The 21,053-nt window shown below is 52.4% G+C and overlaps 8 protein-coding genes across 8 annotated transcripts; 3 read left to right on the forward strand and 5 right to left on the reverse strand.

The window, feature by feature from the left end:
* Positions 1-42: 42 nt before the first annotated feature.
* Positions 43-2,048, reverse strand: MYCFIDRAFT_155155 (uncharacterized protein; the record flags this gene model as incomplete). Its single annotated transcript, XM_007930051.1, has 1 exon — positions 43-2,048. The coding sequence occupies one exon, from the start codon at positions 2,046-2,048 to the stop codon at positions 303-305; it is 1,746 nt and encodes a 581-aa protein (XP_007928242.1). The 3' UTR covers positions 43-302.
* Positions 2,049-7,129: 5,081 nt separating this feature from the next.
* On the reverse strand, positions 7,130-9,269 carry MYCFIDRAFT_61143 (uncharacterized protein). The gene is made up of 2 exons (XM_007929850.1): positions 8,967-9,269; positions 7,130-8,846 (listed from the first exon to the last, which is right to left on the reverse strand). Exons 1-2 carry the CDS (start codon positions 9,034-9,036, stop codon positions 7,324-7,326), a joined length of 1,593 nt encoding a protein of 530 aa, XP_007928041.1. The 5' UTR covers positions 9,037-9,269; the 3' UTR covers positions 7,130-7,323.
* Positions 9,270-11,509: 2,240 nt separating this feature from the next.
* Positions 11,510-12,466, reverse strand: MYCFIDRAFT_140246 (uncharacterized protein; the record flags this gene model as incomplete). Its single annotated transcript, XM_007930052.1, has 2 exons — positions 11,510-11,735; positions 11,793-12,466. The coding sequence occupies 2 exons, from the start codon at positions 12,464-12,466 to the stop codon at positions 11,510-11,512; spliced, it is 900 nt and encodes a 299-aa protein (XP_007928243.1).
* Positions 12,467-12,930: 464 nt separating this feature from the next.
* MYCFIDRAFT_211695 (uncharacterized protein) lies at positions 12,931-14,199 on the forward strand. Its single transcript, XM_007930053.1, has one exon. The coding sequence runs from the start codon at positions 13,073-13,075 to the stop codon at positions 14,018-14,020; it is 948 nt and encodes a 315-aa protein (XP_007928244.1). The 5' UTR covers positions 12,931-13,072; the 3' UTR covers positions 14,021-14,199.
* Positions 14,200-14,955: 756 nt separating this feature from the next.
* Positions 14,956-16,165, reverse strand: MYCFIDRAFT_211696 (uncharacterized protein). Its single transcript, XM_007930054.1, is given in 2 exon segments — positions 14,956-15,087; positions 15,104-16,165. 1 exon segment carries the CDS (start codon positions 15,713-15,715, stop codon positions 15,107-15,109), a length of 609 nt encoding a protein of 202 aa, XP_007928245.1. The 5' UTR covers positions 15,716-16,165; the 3' UTR covers positions 14,956-15,087; positions 15,104-15,106.
* Positions 16,166-16,715: 550 nt separating this feature from the next.
* Positions 16,716-19,469, forward strand: MYCFIDRAFT_204117 (uncharacterized protein; the record flags this gene model as incomplete). Its single annotated transcript, XM_007930055.1, has 2 exons — positions 16,716-16,854; positions 17,663-19,469. The coding sequence occupies 2 exons, from the start codon at positions 16,716-16,718 to the stop codon at positions 18,925-18,927; spliced, it is 1,404 nt and encodes a 467-aa protein (XP_007928246.1). The 3' UTR covers positions 18,928-19,469.
* On the forward strand, positions 18,975-19,376 carry MYCFIDRAFT_176249 (uncharacterized protein; the record flags this gene model as incomplete). The annotated part of the gene is made up of 4 exons (XM_007930056.1): positions 18,975-19,079; positions 19,103-19,184; positions 19,229-19,255; positions 19,279-19,376. 4 exons carry the CDS (start codon positions 18,975-18,977, stop codon positions 19,374-19,376), a joined length of 312 nt encoding a protein of 103 aa, XP_007928247.1.
* A 393-nt stretch (positions 19,470-19,862) lies between the features above and the next one.
* Positions 19,863-20,463, reverse strand: MYCFIDRAFT_140098 (uncharacterized protein; the record flags this gene model as incomplete). Its single annotated transcript, XM_007930057.1, has 3 exons — positions 19,863-20,035; positions 20,108-20,270; positions 20,332-20,463. 3 exons carry the CDS (start codon positions 20,461-20,463, stop codon positions 19,863-19,865), a joined length of 468 nt encoding a protein of 155 aa, XP_007928248.1.
* Positions 20,464-21,053: the final 590 nt, after the last annotated feature.

The following is a 21,053-nucleotide window of genomic DNA, read 5'->3' on the forward strand; positions in this document are numbered from 1 at the left end:
ATCCCACAAATGCAATAATAGAAAATCCTCGTCCTTCAAGATGATAAGTACTCGGTGATTCTATACATTACCATATTACTATAGTATAAATCCATATAATGTTTTGACTCAGGGTATCTCAAACGAAATGACGAGGCAAAAAAAAACCCCCCCTTCTTCCCCTGATGAAGCGTGCCTGGTCTGTGCCTTATCCAAAACGCCTATGAAAAAAAACTCTCACTCCGACTCCTGACAAGAATTTCAAAAGTCGTGCCATGAACCTGTTTCAATGGTCGCCCGCCGCCGCTCCGTCCCAAGGCATGCTATACCTTCTTCTTTTGACGTAATTTCCATTCCGTCCGGGCGACACGCATCAACATATCCTCATCCTTGATCGGGATGAAGGATGTGAGCACTTTCATCGCGTTTTCAAAATCGCTGTCCAAGATGATAGCCCGGGTGGCGTCGATCAACGCAGCACTTGTGGCGTGCAAGACATCCAGACTCGCGCCGCCGAAAGGGTGGGCATCTGTGGCAGCAGGCGTCTGGGTCGTCGAAGGTCCTTTCATAGGTGTGTTACTCGGTGGTGGTGGGTTGGTTTTAGGTGCAGAGAGATCGTCGCCGAGGAGCATGAAGACATCCCAAATTCGTAATTGCGCCGGGAATGGTACGCTCATGTTGAATAGGGTTAGATACCATCGTGTTCCATAAGTCATAGATGTGATTCCAAGCTCGGCAAGTTTGTCGTGGACCGGTCCACCCAGTAGCCATTGCTTGTCGAAGTCCTCTAATGCGGCCATGAGACCACTGAAGTTTTCCCTAAAGAAGCTTTCGAGTCCTCGCAATTGCCACATGCGTACCATCATCACGAACGCGTTCTCCTCATCAAAGTAGCAAAGCAATGTGACAGCTATGCTCGCCATACCCTGGACGTAGCCGACTTCTGGAAAGTAGAGCGCCATGGCATGAAGAACGCGGAAAAGTAGTCGTTGGCCTCCTCGATATCTCCTCCTGAACATGACATGGAGCTGAATAGTCCGCGGTACATCAACATCGATCTGAACGTCGTCCGCGGAACTCACTGCCTGCAGTTTGTGGAACTGTCCTATCAGCTCTTCATCTGTTGCAAGGCTGGTTCGTCTTCGCGCAGAGGCTGCCAGGAAGCTATGCCAAGCTGTGGCTCGCCATCGGTCAGGAATGCCTTTCCATGTTCGTTCAATCAGTTTCGGATCTGTCGTATCGAATTCGAAATGCATGCCGCCTCCCTTCGCTTCTCGCGAACGTTTTGCAGGTCTAGCCATTTTTCGCCACTTCTCTTCTCGTGCCCATTCGCGCTGCTTGAGCACTGAAGCGGTCTTGCCAGCATCCTCATTCTCATCAATGTCTTCGAGACCTGGTGGCAGTGTGAGCATATCGGAAGCCTCAGCGAGTACCCGTTTAGTCCTCGAGCGGAAGAGGTTTCGAGTCGAACTCGTCGAGTGAGTACTATGTACCGATGGCGGTCCTTTCTTGCCGGCCCAGTCATTGCTGGGCCGCGGTGGTACTGATCTTGAAGAGCGCGGGTTGGAGGGTCCTCGCACTAGTTTTCGTTCTCGACGTGGCTGTTCAGCTTCTACTCGGAGTGATGTTGCCACTCTCTGCATCCCAGTGCCTATCTGGTGGCGATCGGACATGACCGAGGCTCGACCCGTTGTGCGATCCTGGTGAATGAAGCCATACCGGTCGACGGCAGAGCTGTCAACGTCTTCCCAGTCCTCAATGCCTCCAGCTAACTCACGCGCATCACGTGAATATGTCGACAGGTAGCTTGACCTCTGCTCGGTCAACGGCCAGTTGTCGGTATTCGGCTCTCGCGTCTTGTCGACACTCAGGCTACCGTTCACCATATCGGGAGAAGAGGTGTCTCTGGTAAGTTCTGGGGTAGTCTTTCCGGAGATCGCGATGCTGGCAGGATAGATCCATTGGGCAGCTCGTTCGTCACCATGCTCGTACATGTTTCGGACTTTCATGGAGAATGTAATCTCTTCAGCAGACAAAACCCGTCTGCCCTGGATAGCAGCTTGCAGCATCTGTACGCTGGGTTTCCGACGGCCGGCCAGAAGTCCAGATCTGGGTTGTTCCTGAGATGCAGTGGGGTCCCGTTGCTGATGTCCATCGGCGGGTGTGTCTGACTCTGGGGCAACAGGTTTGACAGTCGGCTCGCTGAGGACGTAAGGATTGTCGGCTTGAGCGCTGAAGACGGGTGTGGTCACGCCACTACTCGCATTCCTTGCCTTGTCGTCGCCTTGGGTATGGATCAGATCTTGCATTTTCCGGCCGCCGAACAAGATGCTGCCTCTGGTGGAGAATCCGACCTTGTCAGAGGCCAGATCCTCCAGACTGAGGTCGTCCACACTCGCGCTGGTCGCGGGCAACTGAGTCGGCCGAGCTTCGAAGCTGTTCATCTTGGCCGGACGCGATGGTGATGCCGACGCGCTCCGAATGTTCCACTTTGCACGTCGCTGCGGGTTCTCCCTCTTGTTCTGCCACCTGCCTGACGAAGACCTGCTGCGCCCAGTAGCAGCAGTCTCGTCATTCTGAACCACAATGGTGGGCACGGTCGGCTCTCGCACAGCACGCGTGTCCGTGGAGGGGTGCTCGGTGGAGGCTGCAGTCGATACAGAGGGTGCAATGCCGGAGTCGCGTTTGACCTCGTCCGACTCGGACAGCACGGAGAAGCGTTCGACGGGACTCTTGGGAGGCTGAGGCGAGGGCGATGTTGGCGGCCTAAACGACCTGGAGCTCGTATAGGCGTGCGAAAATGGCAAGGGGGATTTGTCTGCGGCAGGAGAATTGTTGGTGGGAGAGTTGTTGCGACTTCTGCTGCCATTGCCACTGCCATTCCCATTGACAGATCTCGTGCGGGGAGGCAGGCCCTCCTCAAATTGTTCATAGCGATATGACTGCAGCGAGCTCAGCGATGGCTGAGACTTGACGTCGCGGCGGACATGGCTGTCGTCGCGCATGGTAGAACTATTGTCCTGGCGCTGCTGCGTTGCACATCGACGTCAATGCGCACGATCCTCGACTGCCCGGAGACTCGTTCGCGTGTGCAGAATGGGCGAAATGGAGGGCAGGCGCGGACGGGCATTGGGGCTCGACGGTGGAGGGGATTGTTTATACCAAACCGACAGCTCTACTCTGGGTAATAATGGTGGACCGGGCAGGGAGGTGAAACGGGCGCGCGCACCTCCACGTAACGCAGCGCAGGCGACTCGCTAGACATGCTCCATGATTGCCGATGGCGGATGGCCCATTTCGACATGCACGCAATTTCGACCTCGACCGCCCGCGATTCGCCCGCCTGTGCATTGCACGAGCCTATACGGAGCTCTTCTATCAGGTCTTATGCAGCATCTCGGATGAGCCATCGTGGCCCGTTGGCGCGCATATCCGGCATCCAAGATTTCTTCACGACGAGTCACTCGCCGCTCTGAATCGACCAACGTTTCGCGCCCGCCCGAGAAATCGAGTGAGTGAACGCTTCGCCCGCTGTGGACAGCTCTGAAACGCTGCAACCCCCCTGACCATCTGCTATTGGGATTGCATGCGTAGCACGAGCTGGAGAGCCTGGCCAAAGTGCATGTACGGCTGCGGTGTGACCCCTACAAGACTGCAAGGCATGACCGGCGCAGCGATAACACTGCGATAGAGTATCGCGCTATGCAATGAAGTCATGTCTGCGTGGCTGGGCGTTGTGAACAGCGAGCCGACCAAGAACGTGGCTAGCAGCGAGGAGCACATGCGAGTAAACCGACCGAAGACATCCTTCCCGTGCCGACAACGTCTTTTCGAGGCGCACGCAGCTGGTAATCGATACTTTGATGATGTTATGCGCTTGCATGATTGAACTGCAAATTACCTTCTAGCTGGAACAAAGCCTTGCCTCGCCAGAAGTGGTGCGACATCTATTATAATGGAAATGATTCAGATCTCAACGGGGAACCACCGAGGCTCTTCTCCATCCACTCGGAAAGGAAGTCATGGACACTGATCGTGCGTACGGAGTGAGTTGAAGCTTCATGTTCAGTACCACAGGCGGCCGGCAAAGACTGTGTACACTCCGTTCATCTTTTAGTGACAGAAAATCGGCTGCATCATGGTTGTGCCTGCTCATTCATATAATAAAGCTTCTAGACTTGCTCCTACGAACCAAGCATACCTTGCTTGAATGCAAGTGTATCGAAGAAAACGCGTCCGGACGCGACCACAACACTTTGAAACAAAACACTGTGTCTGAGAGTCTCAAAGTACCAAGTTACGAAGTCGCGCATCAGCACGTCTAGGTCTAGCTGTTGAAGCGCGGATCACGAGAACAACAAGTCGTCTGAGGTGTTACTTTTCGGGGGAGTACGATTGCCGACTCGAGAGGTCGCACAGCACGATCTGCACTGCGAACGGGCCTTCACAATCTTTAGTAGACCAACACAGATTTTGGATGAATCGGTCGTGAGGCATCCGAGGAATGTCACACTCAATGGCTTCGACAGTCCTAAGTTCTCTCCTAACTTCGGCCAGGAATATCATTTGAAAAGCCATCTCGGTTCGCTACGATATGAAAGATAACCATCTGGCCACGATTCTACAATACTGTGGCAATGGCATATCCGCAGACTTCGCGAAACGTGACGCACTCCAAGATTTGATCAAGGACAAGGGCATGCGTCGAGCTGTGTCGTCAACGAATCCTGGTTGGGCTTCATGAGCTTAAATTGTTTATTGCAGCTGATCACTTCGAATACGGCTAGCGAGTGCTTCGATGTGGGCTAATAATGAGTTCATCGAATACCTACAGCGTCTTCGCGCATCGGAAGGCTATCAATTTTCCCCCATTCTGGGCTAGCAAGGGTTTGGGCCAATTGAAAACTCGGCTTCGCTGTTAAGCGTAAAAGTAATAGCCCTCCGATGCGCGAAGACGCTGTACTTGTAGATTGCATACACCGTGCGATGGAGATTGCAGCTCTTTGGACGTGGAAAAGTCCCATCGATTTCTGGACATTCAAGGCTGAAGTAAATACGTACCAGGCATAGAATCTCACAACGGCTGTCGATGCTGGAGCGGGCACCACTGATGCCAATCACAACCCGGCCGAGGAATTCCGCTCAAAAGCACAACCACTAGAAACGTGAAGGCATCACGACATTTTCTGCTATATGGCATATTCTTCCTCAACGATGACTTTCGCGACTTCAACTCAGCCACTATCACCTGCAGTGAGCTCCTCATGACAGGATGTAGCAGCTGCTTGCGAATCGTGAGGCATGTCGATACTTTCGATTGACTTCGTGTGCTGCGGGCATCCGATTGCTCCGCTATTATTAAGAACTCAAGGTCTCCTTCTAGGGCACTTATCCTACCAACGAAGTACGCATTCAGGATCGCAAACTTAAGACGAATTACCCGGCAAGCCATCGCACTCACCAGAACACTGTCGTCGTCGCTCGCCCAACGAATCTTCAACCATGATCGCTCTCAGCCGCCTGAGGACAATCTCATGGGACGTAGGCAAAGGCGCGACATACAGACCGCAGGGTACGAACTCGCACTCGGACGAATCCCAATATCACCACTGCTAATAAACTGCAGCTAGGGACAGCAAAGGTCGTGTCATCCGAATTGAGGTCGTGAAAGAGAAGCCAGGCCTTAAACGCTCGCTGAGCAGCTCCCTCAAGAAGAAACTTATGCTTTGGAAAAAAGGAAGAGAAGACCACGATTGAGGACGACCAGCTTACTGGCATGGCCACCAATATCACACAGCCATCGTCCAACAAAGAGAAGGGTCGAGCTACTTTTGTCGATAATGTTTCGCATGCTTGATGGTACTGCGAGGGATGTTTGTAACAGGTCCTCGGACGGATTTCATTCATGCGATCCTGAACGACCACAGCCGATTGAAGGGAAAGTTTCCTACTTCTTTGACTCAGCGGGCGAGAACTTGATACTTCTTCGTTCTGGAGCGCACCAGCTTATTGGGAGAATGGATTTGTGCAACCACTTGCAGGCTTTCGAGGCTGATGACTGCTGCCGCCAAATTCCAATACCATACAAGTTTGGCCCTATACATGTATGCAGATGTCAGCAAGGCGATTCTGTGCGTGTCGTGTGAGATATCGACTTGAGTAGGAATGACAGTATCCTAACATTACAATTGCGACTACAATTCTCAAAACAGGTGGCGAGAACTAGTACTATTCCAACATTTTTATCTCTTTCGTAATTTCAGCTTGGAGTTTCACATGGCATTCGGGATACGACACCATCATGATGACATGATCTTCACGTTCAAAATTGGCTCTGAGTCTTCCTCTTCGACGCCTCAGACTCTGCTCACTACTCATCACTCTCTACTTGTTGCTGATCTATCGGAGATAGTTCACTACTCCAATTTCCGGAGCTCACTACGCGTCGCCGGACGCACACTTACTACTCACTACTTACCACTTACTACTTACCACTTACTACTTACTACTTACTACTTACTACTTACTACTCACTACTTACTACTCACTACTTACTACTTACTACTCACTACTTACTACTTACTACTTACTACTTACTACTCACTACTCACTACTCACTACTTACTACTCACTACTCAAACGTCGTACGAAGAAAACAACTTCCGATTCACGAGCACGCCTGAATGACTTGGCTTGATGGTAGGTAATCTCTAAGGTTATCCTACATATACAATCTGAACACCTTCTGATCCACTAACACTAATCATCACTCGCCACCTCCTCCACCCACATCCTCACCATTTGCCCTCCAAATAAAAATCACCACGTCCAACAACAACGCAGTCCAACTCCCATCACCACCCTGATAACAATCTATTACCTAACATCATCATCTCACCAACACCACCAGCCTTCTACCAAAACAGTAACTTCTTCTTGACCAAAACCGGACATTGGATCATCCGGATCTACGGAGTTTGTGTTACCGATCAAGAAAGGTTCTGGCCAAGAATGGCAAAGCTACAAGGTCAAGGCTTGGGTGCAGGAAGCTCACCTGGTCGAGGAAATCTACCGGGGACTTGGCGTGATGCTGGGCTTGCTGCGATGGGATGAGAGTGATGACGATGAGAGAAAAAGAACACCCATATAGCAAAGGGAGATGGATGGATGGATAGATAGCGTCTGTTCTCTCGCTCTTTCCTCTCTAGTCGACTAGCAGTAACGTGTGCTGTTGTTCGTGGTATCTCAAAAAATCTCATCAACATGCTCAGTTCATATCACAAATTTTGGAACAAAAAATTATTCCAATAACAACAACAGAACCCGAGAGCGAGCGAGCACTTTTTAATGCCCACCGCTGATTTTCTCGTGCTTTTCTTTTTGCATTTGTTCGTAGGCGATTCCATGTCGGTCGCCACCGATACCGGTATGAGCAGTGCCATTCCCATCGCTGCTCCCCTCGCTTCCAGCCGGGTCTTTGCCCTCAAGCATTTCGCTGTGCTGTTGAATGCCATGGCGCTCGAATTGGGGGATGTCGGCGTTCGCGTTCGGTGCTTCGCTTGCGGGTGTCCAGGCTAAGTAGTCACGGCGGACCTCGACGTAATCGTAAGCGAACTCGCCGAGCTGGTCGTCGTCCATACCGAGAAGTTCTGCCTCGTCGGATGCGCGGAGCTTCAGGCCGGGGATGTAGTTGATGGCGTAGGCGATGAGGGCGGAGATTACGAATGACCAGCCAGTAGCTGCTGCGATGTATGCGATTTGTTGGTAGAGCTGTTTCCAGTTGTGCTCGATCCAACCACCTGGGTAGAGTCCGGTGTTGACACCATCGAGACCAATGACGTATGGTGCGGCGAAAATCCCGTTGAAGAAGAGACCGATCATGCCGGCGACACCGTGCTCAGCGAACACATCCATGGAGTCGTCGATCTTGATCCAGTACTTGATCTTGGTTGAAAAATTGCATATCACACCAGTTACGACACCGAGAACGACTGACGCCCAGAGAGGAATGTATCCAGAAGCTGGGGTGGCGGCGACGAGACCAGAGATGGTTCCCGAACACCAGCCGACCATCGACCACTTGCGAGCCAATCTCCAATCGAGGATAACCCAAGTGATGGCAGCGAACATGGCAGTCAGGTTCGAGTTCCAGCAGGCGTAGACGGCACGAAGGTTGGCACCAAACGACGAACCTCCGTTGAATCCGAGCCAGCCAAACCAGAGGAGGACTGTACCAAGCGTGATGAGAGAGACGTTATGTGGGCGGAAATTCAACATCATCTTTTCTTGCCGTCGGCCGAGAACCATCGAGTAGGCGAGAGCAGACATTCCAGAACCGATTTCGACAGGTCCACCACCGGCGTAGTCGAGAACACCCCATTTGTACGCCCAACCATTGGCTCCCCATCCCCAGTATGCAATCGGGCAGTAGACGAAAGTCGCCCAGAAGAAAATGAACACCAAAGCCGGAATGAGCCGACCTCGCTCAGCAACCGCTCCCATAACAATAGCAGCCGTAACAGCGCAGAACTGCATCTGGTAGAACGAGTAAAGCAGATCAGGGATCAACGGGCTCCCGGGCGAAGGATGTGCGAGGGTATTCATGAGTCCGAATTTCTTTAAATCGCCAATAAATCTGTTGTCGGCATAGTTGCTGAAGGCGAGCGAGTATCCGCAGAAATACCATTGGAAAGTTATGATGGAGTATGAGCCCATACATGCGAAGATCATGCTGAGGGCTGACTTTCTTCGTGCGAGGCCTGAGTAGAGAAATCCTAGACCCGGGACCATGACTAGTACCATGGCTGAGGCTACGATTATGTAGGCTTGATCTCCGGCTGCGAACCATTGGTTTAGGTTTTCGACGTCTGGGAGGGCGGATTGTTAGTACAGTTCTTTTTTGTTGTGGTGTGGCGGGAATTGCTTTTTGACACGTGATTGTTGAGGGTATCGGCGCGGGCGTTGAGGAAGTGAAGGGAAGGACTCACTGGAGTCACCGCCAAGGTCTTGATTCGTTCCATTGAACTCCGCCGGAGCTCCGACCCAAGAGTACGACATCTTGTGTCGAGGAGCGGGAAGCCCGCGGTGCTGTTTTGGGAATTACTGTCGAGCTGCAACCAAGAGAAGCTGTATGGATGGATGGATGGATGGATGGAAGCTCGGCACGCGACGCAAGGGATGATGTCGTGTATAGACCAACGCCGGCACAGGACAAGTTAGGCTTTGCAACAGTAAAATGCAAAGCGAGAGGTGAGGAGGATGAAGTAGGTAAGTTAATAATCAAGAGAAAGGTGTGTGTGTTTGCAGGGCTAGAAGCACGCTCAGCGGAGAAGGACGGGTGCACTGGGTTCCTTATGAGGCGCCATCTGCATCAGATCTTCCCACTACTTCGAACCTTCTTAGCTCACAACATCACCTTATCTTGCTAGGTTGCTGGGCGTAGACGAGACGCCGCAGGAACGCCCAGATCTCACTTGCTGAGCGAAAGGAAGGGATTCGCGAATAGCTTGTGCTTGGCTCGTGGCATGTTCTCTGGTGAGGATCAGGCTTGCGGACCAGCAAATAACTACTCCTTGTAATGCCTTTTTGCTTCTTCCGCTATCCAATCCTTGTCCTACTACACAGCCCGGAAACTTCCCTAGCATTCGGCAGCGAGGACCCTGGGGATTTTTAATCTTCGAAGCCTCTTTCTTGGATCTTTCTTGGGGTCTAGAGAAAGATGCCCTCGCTTATCAGAATCAGCACCAACACCAGTACAAGTCTGTTGCACGGCTCAACAATTATGCGTTTTCGTGCCTAGCACCCGCGCCTCGTAGAGTCGTGGGAGACGCGACGGTCTCGCATACATTAATTTGATCGTCTATCGTTTCTTCTCCGAGATAAGAGATGACAAGTGCTGCTGACCTCACAATAGAGTTAAGAGAGAAGCCAAAGCGTGGCCACAATTGGCTCGGCTAGGACACCCACACATCGTGAGCTTTTCTATTTTCGCTCAAACTGGCCTTGAGCGTGCGCCGTGATTGGCTTCTCGGAGACACCTTATCATGGCTAACAATGACAACTGCCATGCCACCTTTCTATTTGATGTAGATAGCAGCCGTGGACGAGTAGACGATTCAAATACGCATCCTTTTCTCGGTCATGGCTGGAAGGAAGGCTTGGCTAAACATTTACACCATCGAGATTGCTTTGCTTAGCAGAGAGCTTCGTGTCGAGATGGAGGCTCAACCCGAATCCGCTCTGTCCTTGGCCTTGGCTTCCGGACCCAAACCCCACGAGGAAGCCCTTGCGCTTACCGTTCCTCCGAGCAGTTGATGCATCTTTCTCGAGCACGAAGCGGAGTTTCCTCTGTGACAGATTTATCGTGAGAGGACAAGGAGCTGGGCATGAGAGATCCGACATGGAGATGGCAATTACATGAATACAACACTCAGAACTCAACATGCGGTACTTCCGCGCTGGCGCGCGCCGAGTGTCGGAGATCCCCTGTTCGGGAAACTGGCGCGATCCTTCCAGGAACGTTGAGGCTGAGAGGTTTGTCGGTCGCCGAGGTCGCGACTCATTGCTCAACTGCATCGACACCTCACGACAGGAAAAGATCGATGTCTTCGCATCGATACAGCACCTTTCATCATCAGTTCTTGCCGTTTACTCAGATTTTTTTTTTGGAGTTGGTCGGCAGTACGAAACTTCACACCTATGCGCGAAACGGAACGAAAAAATTTGCGGCCTCGCGGCTCCCACGGCAGCTGTACCTGGTCGTACGTGCGAACCACGAGGATACCACGTATGCCATGCGTGTGAAAGAGCTTGTGTTTCCTGGTAAGCACTTTGGAGGTACCCGCACTGGGTAGTGGTACAAGCGACGTGAGTTGGACAACGTCAAGGTTGGTACACCTGTCGCACTCATTAAGAGCGACTTGATAGGCCTTTGCCGTCTACACAAGACATCTGGTGAGTCGTTGCTAGACAAGTTGTTCGATCGAGCTTGCGATGCGAAGCTTGAATACTCCACGCTTCCTCTGCATGATCCCACAAGGATCTGTCAAACCAAGCAAGTCCGAATTTTCCGCATATAGCTGTAGGCGCATAGGGTAAGCATGTCATGAGAGAAAGAAAGGCCTTGCTTTCCGGTTGCGCAGGGTTCGGGAAGTTGTAGAACAGATCCGCATTCGCTGCATAGGGTTCGTGCGCTGGCTGAGATCATGTCTTGATGTTGGCAACACGCTTGCTTTTTCTATGAGTGTATAGGCAGAGAATGGATCCGAATGGGTGGCACTTTGTGTGGAACACTATGAGTGTTTCCTCGGACTGTAGCACACAGCATGGATAGCCTTGCGCCTCTCAAGCCTCACAAAATTCTCAGCCTCGCCTCGCGAGTGCGCATTTGGTTGGCCGGTGGCGGAAATTCAGCTGAGGAAGGAACGTGGAGGAAACACAGAAGGAAGACCTTGTGTACATTGCCAACACCGGTAGTTGTAATCTGTCGAATGCGTGATCGTCTACGCACATCATATTCATCTCAACAAGCCTATCCCAGGCACCATAAAGTCGCGACAAGAACCAGCAATGCAGAACCAGCAAAGCTTGCAGCACGCGAGGAATCGCCTTTCGGCACGTTCCCGGTGGCTTCCTGACCCAAGTACCATGCACCAATGTCTGTGAGGTCGCCTTTTTGGGTAAGCATTGCTGCATTTTTGCCCACATTCGATACATCAGATCTGAAAGCGCCGAAGTAGGAGTAGTGAGTGATATAACTGTGACTATTGTTAGCGAGGTCCTACTGGGGGTAACTTACAACTCAATCAACTTACTCTATCCTGTCAAAGAATGCGCTAGACAGATTATAAAACTCCTGACTCTGCTCCAAATCCGCGTTCGCATACGCATACTCGGTGATCCACATCGTCATATTTTCATAAGTCGCATTGGCCCGACCAACATGACTCGCTAAGCCTTCGAAATCTCCATACCAATGCACGGGGATGAAGTCCGGCGTGCACTTGCCCGCACAAGCTGTAAAAAAATTCTGAAGCCAATCAAACCCATCTTGCGCACCTGTCACCGCTGGCGCACCAAGTTGTATCCCAAGATCCTTCAAGGGCTCGATTTGCTGCATCCAGACTTCAGCTGCTGTTTCCGCATCGATGCAAGAGCCTCCATTCACGCAGCCATCTGGCTCGTTGAAGCCGAGAACCCATGTTATGTTGTAGCCGTTTTTTATCAGGGTTTGGACTTCGGTGTGGAAGCTTGTGTCGCTGCTATTTGCTCCCCACATCATTGGGACATATTGTAATTTTTTGTGGTCGATTTCGTGGCTTGGGGTTGAGTGCCAGTTGTAGTACCATGTCAGGTCTCCGGAGGTCCAGTAGTGTTCATCGTCTTGATTTCGCGCGGAAGATTCTACCAATGCGAGGCCGCGTTTCGGGGAGGTTGTTTGGCATAGAATTAAGGGCAGTGCTGCGAGCAGCAGGGCTGATGTGTGCATCTTCGAGGTCGAGATTATCGTTCGGACAGATGTTTGACTAGATGAGTGACGGGCGCGCCTCTGCTCTCCTCTTCGTCCTGCCTTTCCTGGTCTATTCACCCGTACGTGCCTTGAGAATGCTGCTATGAGGAAGATATATGAATCAAAGATGCAAAAGAAAGGAGAGACGAGACTAAGGAAAACCAATGCTGTCCACGTACGTACGGTGGAGACATTGTAGCTCGCTGGCGCGCCTTGGGAGGTTTTGATGGGAAATGCAGACTTCTCATGAATAGGCGCGGTGTTCTCTTATTCCAGTAACACGCAGCTCGGCCATGACTAGGCGAAAGCGTACCGAGCAATAGTTCCAGATGAGGTCGAGAAGAGGGCTGCTTTGAGGATGGTGCGGTGTTTGAGTACGCGCGAAGTCTATTTTTTGCGTCAACGGCCTCGGCATGCTGATCCGGTCGAGCGACACCGTACAATACGCGTTTTCTCTGCGGGATAACTGACACCTCATCTCGCCGCGATCAGGACTGGAGGCTTCTAATGGTTATTCGTGGCGTACGTTCTTGTTCGGGCCAAGAATTGCCGCAGCGAACGTGTGATGAATTATTTCGATGATTGATGAGTATGGCAGCTACCGCCGCTGGTTCGGCGTCACCAACAGCTGAATCGGCGAAGAAGAAAGCAAGATTGAACCCGGCAAGGAGAAAGTCTGCCAAGGCAAAATCACCAGCAGAAGGCACAACTTGTTCTGCCAAAGATAGTGTCAGTCAGCTGACATCAGGCTCCGGGACCACGAGCAATGCTAAGACAACCTCGACTCCCAAATCAAAGAAGCAGTCGTCCGTGATCGCAGAAAGATCGCAACCGCAAGCAGATGTAGCGAAGCGAACGCCTGCTCCCCGAGCTGACTCTGGAGCCAACCATGGCAACTCCGACCATACCAACCAGGGCCGGGTGAAAGCTTTGGCAGTTGCTTCTCCAGCCATGGTCACCGGCGGCCTAGTCGGTTGCGCTGCTGGAGCAGCTGTAATTCTCGGAGCTGGCCTCTGGAAGAACATGGCAGGTGTAGACTCCGCGATTCTCGCAGCACGTACAGCCAAGCTTTGTGTGGACAATCTCATTGAGGAGGTCATCACCAGTCTCAAGGCCGGAACATATAGCGGCGCCGAAGCAATCGATGTGCTGCGAAGGACTACGCTTGCATATGCTAGCACGATTCCTGGAGGTGCACCATTCGTCGAACGTCTCTTCCAGGAGGTGCAACTGGTACGTAAGCAGCGAGGCAACGAAGTAGATCGAGTTCTCGCCGAAGCCTCTACGGAGTTGATGGAAGCCGGTCAACGCGGTGCGAATTCAGCAGAGTTACATACTCTGATATGCAAGCAGTTGGTCAGGCTGTCTGCGTTCGCCAATAATGCCACACGGGATGTGATTGCGAGAAATCCGACGTTTAGGCCCTACGTGGCGAGCGCTCAGAAAACGCTACGTCCACCTCGTGAGGCAAAGGTCCCTACTGTGAAGCTCAACATGGCTGTCAAGCACAAGCTACCGAGTGCCTTGACTTGATCACAACCCGACTTCTGGCGCATCACTCAGCTCTAGCAAGAGGAAGCAGGTATGAAGTATCATTCTCGATTGCTCTGAGTATCGAAATGATGAAGAGAGCATGTCAGCACATGCCGCAAGATGAAGGCTCATTCTCCATAATCACATATCAATCTAAACCTCGCCCATATCTTAGACCCAAGGCTCGCTGTCGTATACTCTGTGGAGCCATTACTCGTTGAAAATCCTAGCCCTTCAAGCTCGTCTCCTGTGATGATCCGGATACCGCTCAAGAGCCTTCCAGTCCTTAGCATCCAGCAAATCACTCACAACCCCAGCCTTCCCCTCGGGAACCAAAATCTCCCTCGCCACACCACGATCCGTAGTATAAGCTCGATCACCGTAGGCGGTCACGGTGTCCGTTTCGTTCAGGCCTCGCACGCTGGCGTTGTGGCAGAAGTCGCTGCTTGGCGCGTAGCAGCACTTTTCTGCTGCGAGATCGGTGCAACAGACGTAGGTGTCGCTGCGGGAGCAGGGGAGTTTACATGCAGAGTTCGACTGTTGAGAGGACTTGGGTGGTGAAGAGGAGTAGGATGGTGAAAATTAGTGGTACGAACATCTTGAGAGATGGTGTTGGGTTGATTGCTTGAGGTTGTGACTGGGTTTTGTTTTGGTTCGTTGGATGTTGTAGGTGATATCAAGTTCGTTGGTTTGGATGTTGAGTTCCGGAGATGAACGATATGGTAGAGGTGGAATCAATGCTTGGTGTGTCTGGATGTTGGGTGTGGTGAGTATGATGATGGTTGTTGTTTTGTTGCATCAACAGAAGAGATATAAATCTCCTCGCTCATCACTTTCGCATCTCAACCTGACTTTCGATGAGACGTTTTGCACGAAGTGAGAGAGAAGTGAAGGACTAGAAGAAAGCAATCGCTATATCGAAGATGAAAAGTGGTCAAGAGGCACATCTCTGCAGAATCCCTCCCTTCGAACGCTACGTGAAGCCATAGTAATATAGCCAAATGACCGACAAAGACACAATCCCGAATTCGCGTTTCTCAAGCCCCTTGACCTTGGGATTTCTTCATTTTTGAGCGACAGCATGATTCAATCAGTCTCCATTGCCATTGCATCACTTCTTCCCGGCGCTTCATGCCGTGGAGATTTCCTCGCACGCCCGCGTGCTTCACATTCCTGCTCCGTCTCAGAAGAAGAAGGCAAACCAAAATACGGCGGAGGGCTCCCCCAAAGCTCCGGCTCACGAGGTAGTCCTGGCTTGGTTGGACTCGTATCTGCTCTCACAGGTGTGCGACGCCGCCGCTTCTCTGCGACCTGTTCCGACTGCTGCGTAGCGAAGTTCCGTGCTCGCTTGCAGGCTTGAGTGTCTTTGGCGGAAGTTGAGGGTTTTTGGTACTGGAGGTCAAACTTTGGAGGCGTTTTGGGACTGAGAGGTTCGATTTCTTCGCTTTGCTCGCGTGCCGTGTGCCAGCTGATTGTGCTGGAGTCGAGTATAGAAGAATCGACGGGTGATTGCGGGTGGAATTCATCTTTGGGGTTGCACTCGGGATCGGGACTCAAGCCTTGCTTGGTATTCTCATGGCCCGATGCGAACTCGTAGCTCGTCGTTTGTTGGTTGAAGGCTACTGGGAATCGCTGCTGAGTAGGGCTGAGCGGCAGCTCTGGCGGTAAGACTGTGCTGGATTTGCGTGCCGCCATTTCTGGCTGACTGCTTTCTGCACAGATGAGATTCCAAAGTCGAGAATGCTGCAGTCGATGAGTTCTGAAGTCACACTCTTCTACCCAGTCAAAATGTTTGCATTTGTGTTGACAGGAAACAGGAAACAGGAAGGTAACCACTTCCAGGTCTCGTCTCGTGAGTCAGATTGCTAGGCATTCGCTGCTATTACAACCCTGGTCCATACTGTCGTTCGAAGCGTTCTCGCAGACAATCTCTCAAGTATTTCTCGTTTATTTGACGGCTTTCATGTGCTTCGTGAGCTCAGTAGGTACCCAGTACCGATGAAAGGACCCCTCCTTCTATCGCACGCATCAAATTTTGCTGGCTCCTCTGGACGTGCCTGTGATCGCATCTCCTCTTATCTGCCCGAAAAGCGGGCAGATGAAACGTCCAAGCGCGGTGTCAGAGTTGTTCTCATGCAGAGCAGGTTTCGCGGAATGAAAGTGAGAAAAGCTTCAGGTATCACAGTAGTCTTGAAAGCCCTACCTTCAGTGTGTTCTCCGTGTCTTGCGAAGAGAATTGAAATGATCCATGCGGCTTGACATGTCATTCACGCACCTTGCGATGCATTCTACGCAATTCCTGTGGTAGCTCGACGAGTATAGCATACAATGACCTGCATCACAACGCCGACCATCAACCCTGCCAAAACTCTGCCAGCACATGCCGGATCCCGAAAGCATATTACGAGAGTTCGTCGTGGAGAGGTGACAGATGACAGAGCATGTGATGAAATACTGTACACAACGCAGCTTGATGAGCTGAGAGCTGAGCTGCCCTTGCGGCTGAGTGAGCCTTCGCGATTCCTGCCGGCTCTGCACGGAACCAGAAGCAGAATCACAAGATGCCTGCACGTCGTCCTCGGAAGCCTGATATTGCCGAATCGCCGTTCACCTTCTGCGACCGAAGCTAGGGTGTTGGGCGCCGAAGCCACAGCTGAGCAGATGGAGCCGTAGCCGTAGCACAACAATGGCAATAATGTCCGGGCAAAGGCAGCGCGATGTAGGCCTGGAAGTGGGCATCGCCGCCGTGGCAGGCATAATCGAAGACGTAGATAGACGTAGTAGTGCAAGCACGAGAGCACGTATACATGTAACGTTAGCTGCTGCAGAGGCTTGTGAGTGTGATGGCGCAGATGTCGGCGCCAAATGCCATGTGAACGAATCAGATGCGGGAAAGCGAGCCTTGCTTGCTAGTTCATCCTGAGGTTCCGTGGAAGAGTACTGTACATAGGTATTCTTGTGAAGACGGACGGCCGGCAGCACATCAGGTCCTGATGCTGATGACGGCCACACCGCAGCCCTTCTCACTACTACTGCCAACTGCTCAACCTCTGCTCTCACCTGAAGCACAGCACTCACCTCATTTCGTGTGCGTCACATAGATGCTTGCTGTGCGCTGTCTGTGCAACGACAACAACGCTGCTGCACCGCCGCCGCCGCCGCCGCCGCCGCCACACTCCCGTGGTCGGATCAGCTCTTGGCATTCTTCTGAAAGCGGCTAGCATCCCTGCCGAAGTCCAATCTCGCGTTAACAACGGTCTGTGGCAGTGGGTCTACTTCGAACTTCGAGCAGATTAACAGTCGCAGCTCTCGCTCTCGCCTTCTCTGCTCGCGCGCCTTCCCTCGCAGCCACCGCACCCACCGCAACCACCGCACCGCAGCCCACGCGAATGCGCCCGCAGTGAATTGGACAGCGCCACCCGCAGTGCATCTGTCTGCGTAACGCCGATCTGCTCGGCTGTGCTGTGCTGCGTCCGGCCAACCAGCCAGCCAGCGCCTCGACGACTTCACATATCCACGTCCGCCCCCCGAATCTTCACGCCCGACGCCCCCTCCGCGACCACGACCGCGACAACTGAGCCATGCGGACATACCTGTCGCTCGCCGGCGATGGGTCGTCGCGTCTACTCGCCTACTTACCAGCCTTCCCCATCTACATACCACACCGCATCCGACGACGATGGCGCTCCACCAAGAGCAAAATCCATTCGAGGCAGACTCCTACCAGCTCAATAGCCTCCGTAGAAACATCTTTCAACCCGGCAGACACCATACGCGCCCTCCGAACACACCACTGGAGCCATTTCGATGCTCAATATCTCTTGCTCGCCATCATAGGCATTTTCAGCTTATGCATGATCCAATCCCCTGGACCGCTCATGAAAACCGTCGTGGCTACACTGCTCATGACGAGCTTAGTCATACCCATAACGAGGCAATTCTTTTTGCCATTCTTACCCATTGCAGGCTGGCTCATCCTTTTCTACGCATGCCAGTTCATCCCAGGAGAGTACAGGCCCGGCATCTGGGTGCGAGTGCTCCCTGCAATGGAGAACATCCTCTATGGAGCAAATCTCAGCAACATCCTCGCAGCACACAAGAATGCGCTTCTTGATGTGCTCGCGTGGCTACCATACGGTATCACACATTTCGGTGCACCCTTCGTGTGCTCCGGTCTCATGTTCATTTTTGGACCACCGGGCACCACACCTACCTTTGCCCGAGCATTTGGATACATGAACATGACCGGAGTCATCATACAGATTCTATTTCCGTGCAGTGCCCCATGGTACGAGAACATGTACGGTCTTGCACCCGCGAACTACTCAATACCTGGATCTCCAGCGGGCCTTGCAGCCATCGACAAGCTTTTCGGCGTCGACCTCTACACCTCGACCTTCACCGCATCTCCTCTGGTCTTTGGTGCCTTCCCATCACTCCACTCAGCAAACGCCACCATCGAGGCATTGTTCATGTCTCACACTTTCCCAAAGCTGAGACCGCTATTCATCCTCTACACCCTCTGGATGTGGTATGCGACCATGTACCTGAGCCACCACTACGCCGTAGATCTCGTGGGCGGCAGCATAATTGCATCTATTGCATACTTTATTGCAAAGGGCAGCTTCTTGCCACGACTGCAACCGGGCAAGATGTTCCGCTGGGACTATGACTACGTGGAGCATGGCGAAGAGCCAGAGAAGTACGCATACGGGCTCACGGACCTGGACGAGTACGAACTGGCACTTCACGGCGACAGTGATGAATGGACAATTGGATCATCCTCCAGCTTCTCGAGCAGCAGCCGCGAGCCATCAACTGGCATGCGATCACCGATCGCAGATAGCGACTCATGGGAAGGTGACACATTGGCTTCCTCATCCGATAACGAGTATCAGAAAGCATAGGTGCTTTTTTGCCCACTCGAACATGATCGATCTTTCGCATTCGCCACATGATTGGCGATAATGAATGTGACGACCAACAACAGCATTGCATGGAGCTTTGTTTTACCCATTTTGACGAGCATTTTCGGCGCTTCATCCACACCTTCAGCAAAGTTGAGGACTTTTGGAACCTGAGCAAGGCACGGCGCAATTTGTCTTCCTGAGCGCTTCGGACCGGCGAAGAGCGTTTTATTCGAAGATACCCTACATTCGCTTTTGTGTATTTGTATAGCGACATTCGCTTAGGAGTGATGTGCTGCAGCGATGGAGCAAGTGGATCTGGCGGCATGTGCATATGGCAAAGATGCATAGATTTTTGGCATAGAAAGTCTAGGCGCCATGACAGCGATGGCGTGGATATGACCTGGGCTCAAGAGGTCGTGAAGAGGTGGGAACGGGCTACGACCTGATGCTGCATAATATTCCCATCAGAGCAGCGGGAATTGTATAGAATCATAATACAGCGCGCATGTGACAGCACTCGGAAGAGTGGAGTCGACTTCAGCCACTGTCTTCTATCTACTCAGTAATATAGGCACCGTGCCTTCCCCATCGGTGGCCGTATCTCAGCTCGGGCCGGGCTTCCATGTGAGAGGCTGAACCGCTGCCTGTCTTCCCTGTATACTGTACACGTTCACACATTGGGTATCTTCTATTGCCCAAACGCCCATCCTATGCTCGTTTTGAAGCCGACCGTCCAAGCAAACCCTTTCTTTACACGTTCCCATTGAAGACTTCTTCGCGAATGATTGCAAATGCCGGCAAATAGCGTGAAGATAGCCAGGGTCAAATGGCTTCATGGCGCCACAGGTTTTGCAGTTCCTGAAACACCAGATCGGCGTGCGAAGGCGCGCGATAATTGCGATGAGTGCCTGCCTATTCAATGCTTCGCTCCCTCAAGGCACAATCACCACTCCCATACTGCCAGCCTGCGCTATCACGCTCTTCACCATCGCTTCCAGACTTACGCCCGAGAGCCTCGTCTCGCCCTGCTTGATCTTCGCGATTTCGTAAACGTGCTTCAAGCTGACAGTTCCCACCGTCCCCAAGCCGGCATTTCCTGGAGCGGCTCCAGTATACGATGCCTTGCCAGCTCCAGCAAGTCCAGCCTTTGACTTTGGACCTGCGGTATTGCCTGCACCTTTCAGCTTGTTCTTGATGGGCGATACGCCTGCTGCGGAAAGGAGTAACGATGCGGTCGGCGGTGTTCGAATCTCGAAGTGGAAGGATCTATCTGGTCGAACAGTCACGCGAGCTGGCACTGGAGTTCCGGCAATCCAGTTCGCCGTCCTCGCATTGAATTCCTTTGTGACTTGTCAGATGATTTTCACGCCAGACATTGCATCTGCTGATAACATTGCTTACCTTACAGAATTCCATACTCTTCACTCCTTTGGAACCCAGCGCTGGACCAACGGGCGGCGAGGGCGACGCCTGCCCAGCGCCGACTATCAGCTTGACGATCACATCTGACTGCGCTGCGCGTTTCGCCCCCATCTTGGCACGGAATGGCGTTGGACGATAAATGAGATGGCAGCCAAAGCCTGAGAAAGCAGAGTGCCATCCACCGCGATGCCGAGGAAAAGCCTAAATGGGACCTCACGTGGATGTGTGTATCACGGGCCACCCAATCAGCAGCCATTGCACCTACACCATGTCACCTCCGTGCGCTCTCCCAGAGCTCAAGCTTTGCTCTGGAATGTGAACTTGCAGACGGACTTCCGCCATCTGTTCGTTCCCTCTCCCATTTCCATAGACTTTTGGGCCAACATCCCGGCCAAGGCGACCAACACCCGTCGCAATGTCTCCCACAGTGCATCGCCCAGTGCATCAGGTGCTGCATGGCCGGGCCCGCAATCAGAACGAGCCAGCGCATGCTCCGCCGCTTGCAACGTTGTCGCGCGCAAGTCGCAAGTGGCCTTCCTTACCCCCCTGAGAGGCTATTATCTGCCACACCCAGGCCCCAGGAGTAACACAGGCCAGGCGAGCCAGGGAAGTGCTTGCAGCGAGACACAGCCATCTCTCCTATTCTTGGCCTACTATTTGCTGTTTGTTCGGATACCAGTTGCGCTTCCAGATTCACTGAG

This window comes from Pseudocercospora fijiensis (genome assembly GCF_000340215.1).
Source record: "Pseudocercospora fijiensis CIRAD86 unplaced genomic scaffold MYCFIscaffold_6, whole genome shotgun sequence".
Lineage (NCBI taxonomy): Eukaryota > Fungi > Ascomycota > Dothideomycetes > Mycosphaerellales > Mycosphaerellaceae > Pseudocercospora > Pseudocercospora fijiensis.

Bases quoted from the DNA above. Each gene is read 5' to 3' on its own strand.
- MYCFIDRAFT_211696 (XM_007930054.1), bottom strand. From the start codon at position 15,715: ATGGCGGCACGCAAATCCAGCACAGTCTTACCGCCAGAGCTGCCGCTC.
- MYCFIDRAFT_61143 (XM_007929850.1), bottom strand. From the start codon at position 9,036: ATGTCGTACTCTTGGGTCGGAGCTCCGGCGGAGTTCAATGGAACGAAT. The intron at 8,847-8,966 runs GTGAGTCCTTCC...CCGCCCTCCCAG, and splicing joins AGACCTTGGCGGTGACTCCA to ACGTCGAAAACCTAAACCAA.
- MYCFIDRAFT_211695 (XM_007930053.1), top strand. From the start codon at position 13,073: ATGAGTATGGCAGCTACCGCCGCTGGTTCGGCGTCACCAACAGCTGAA.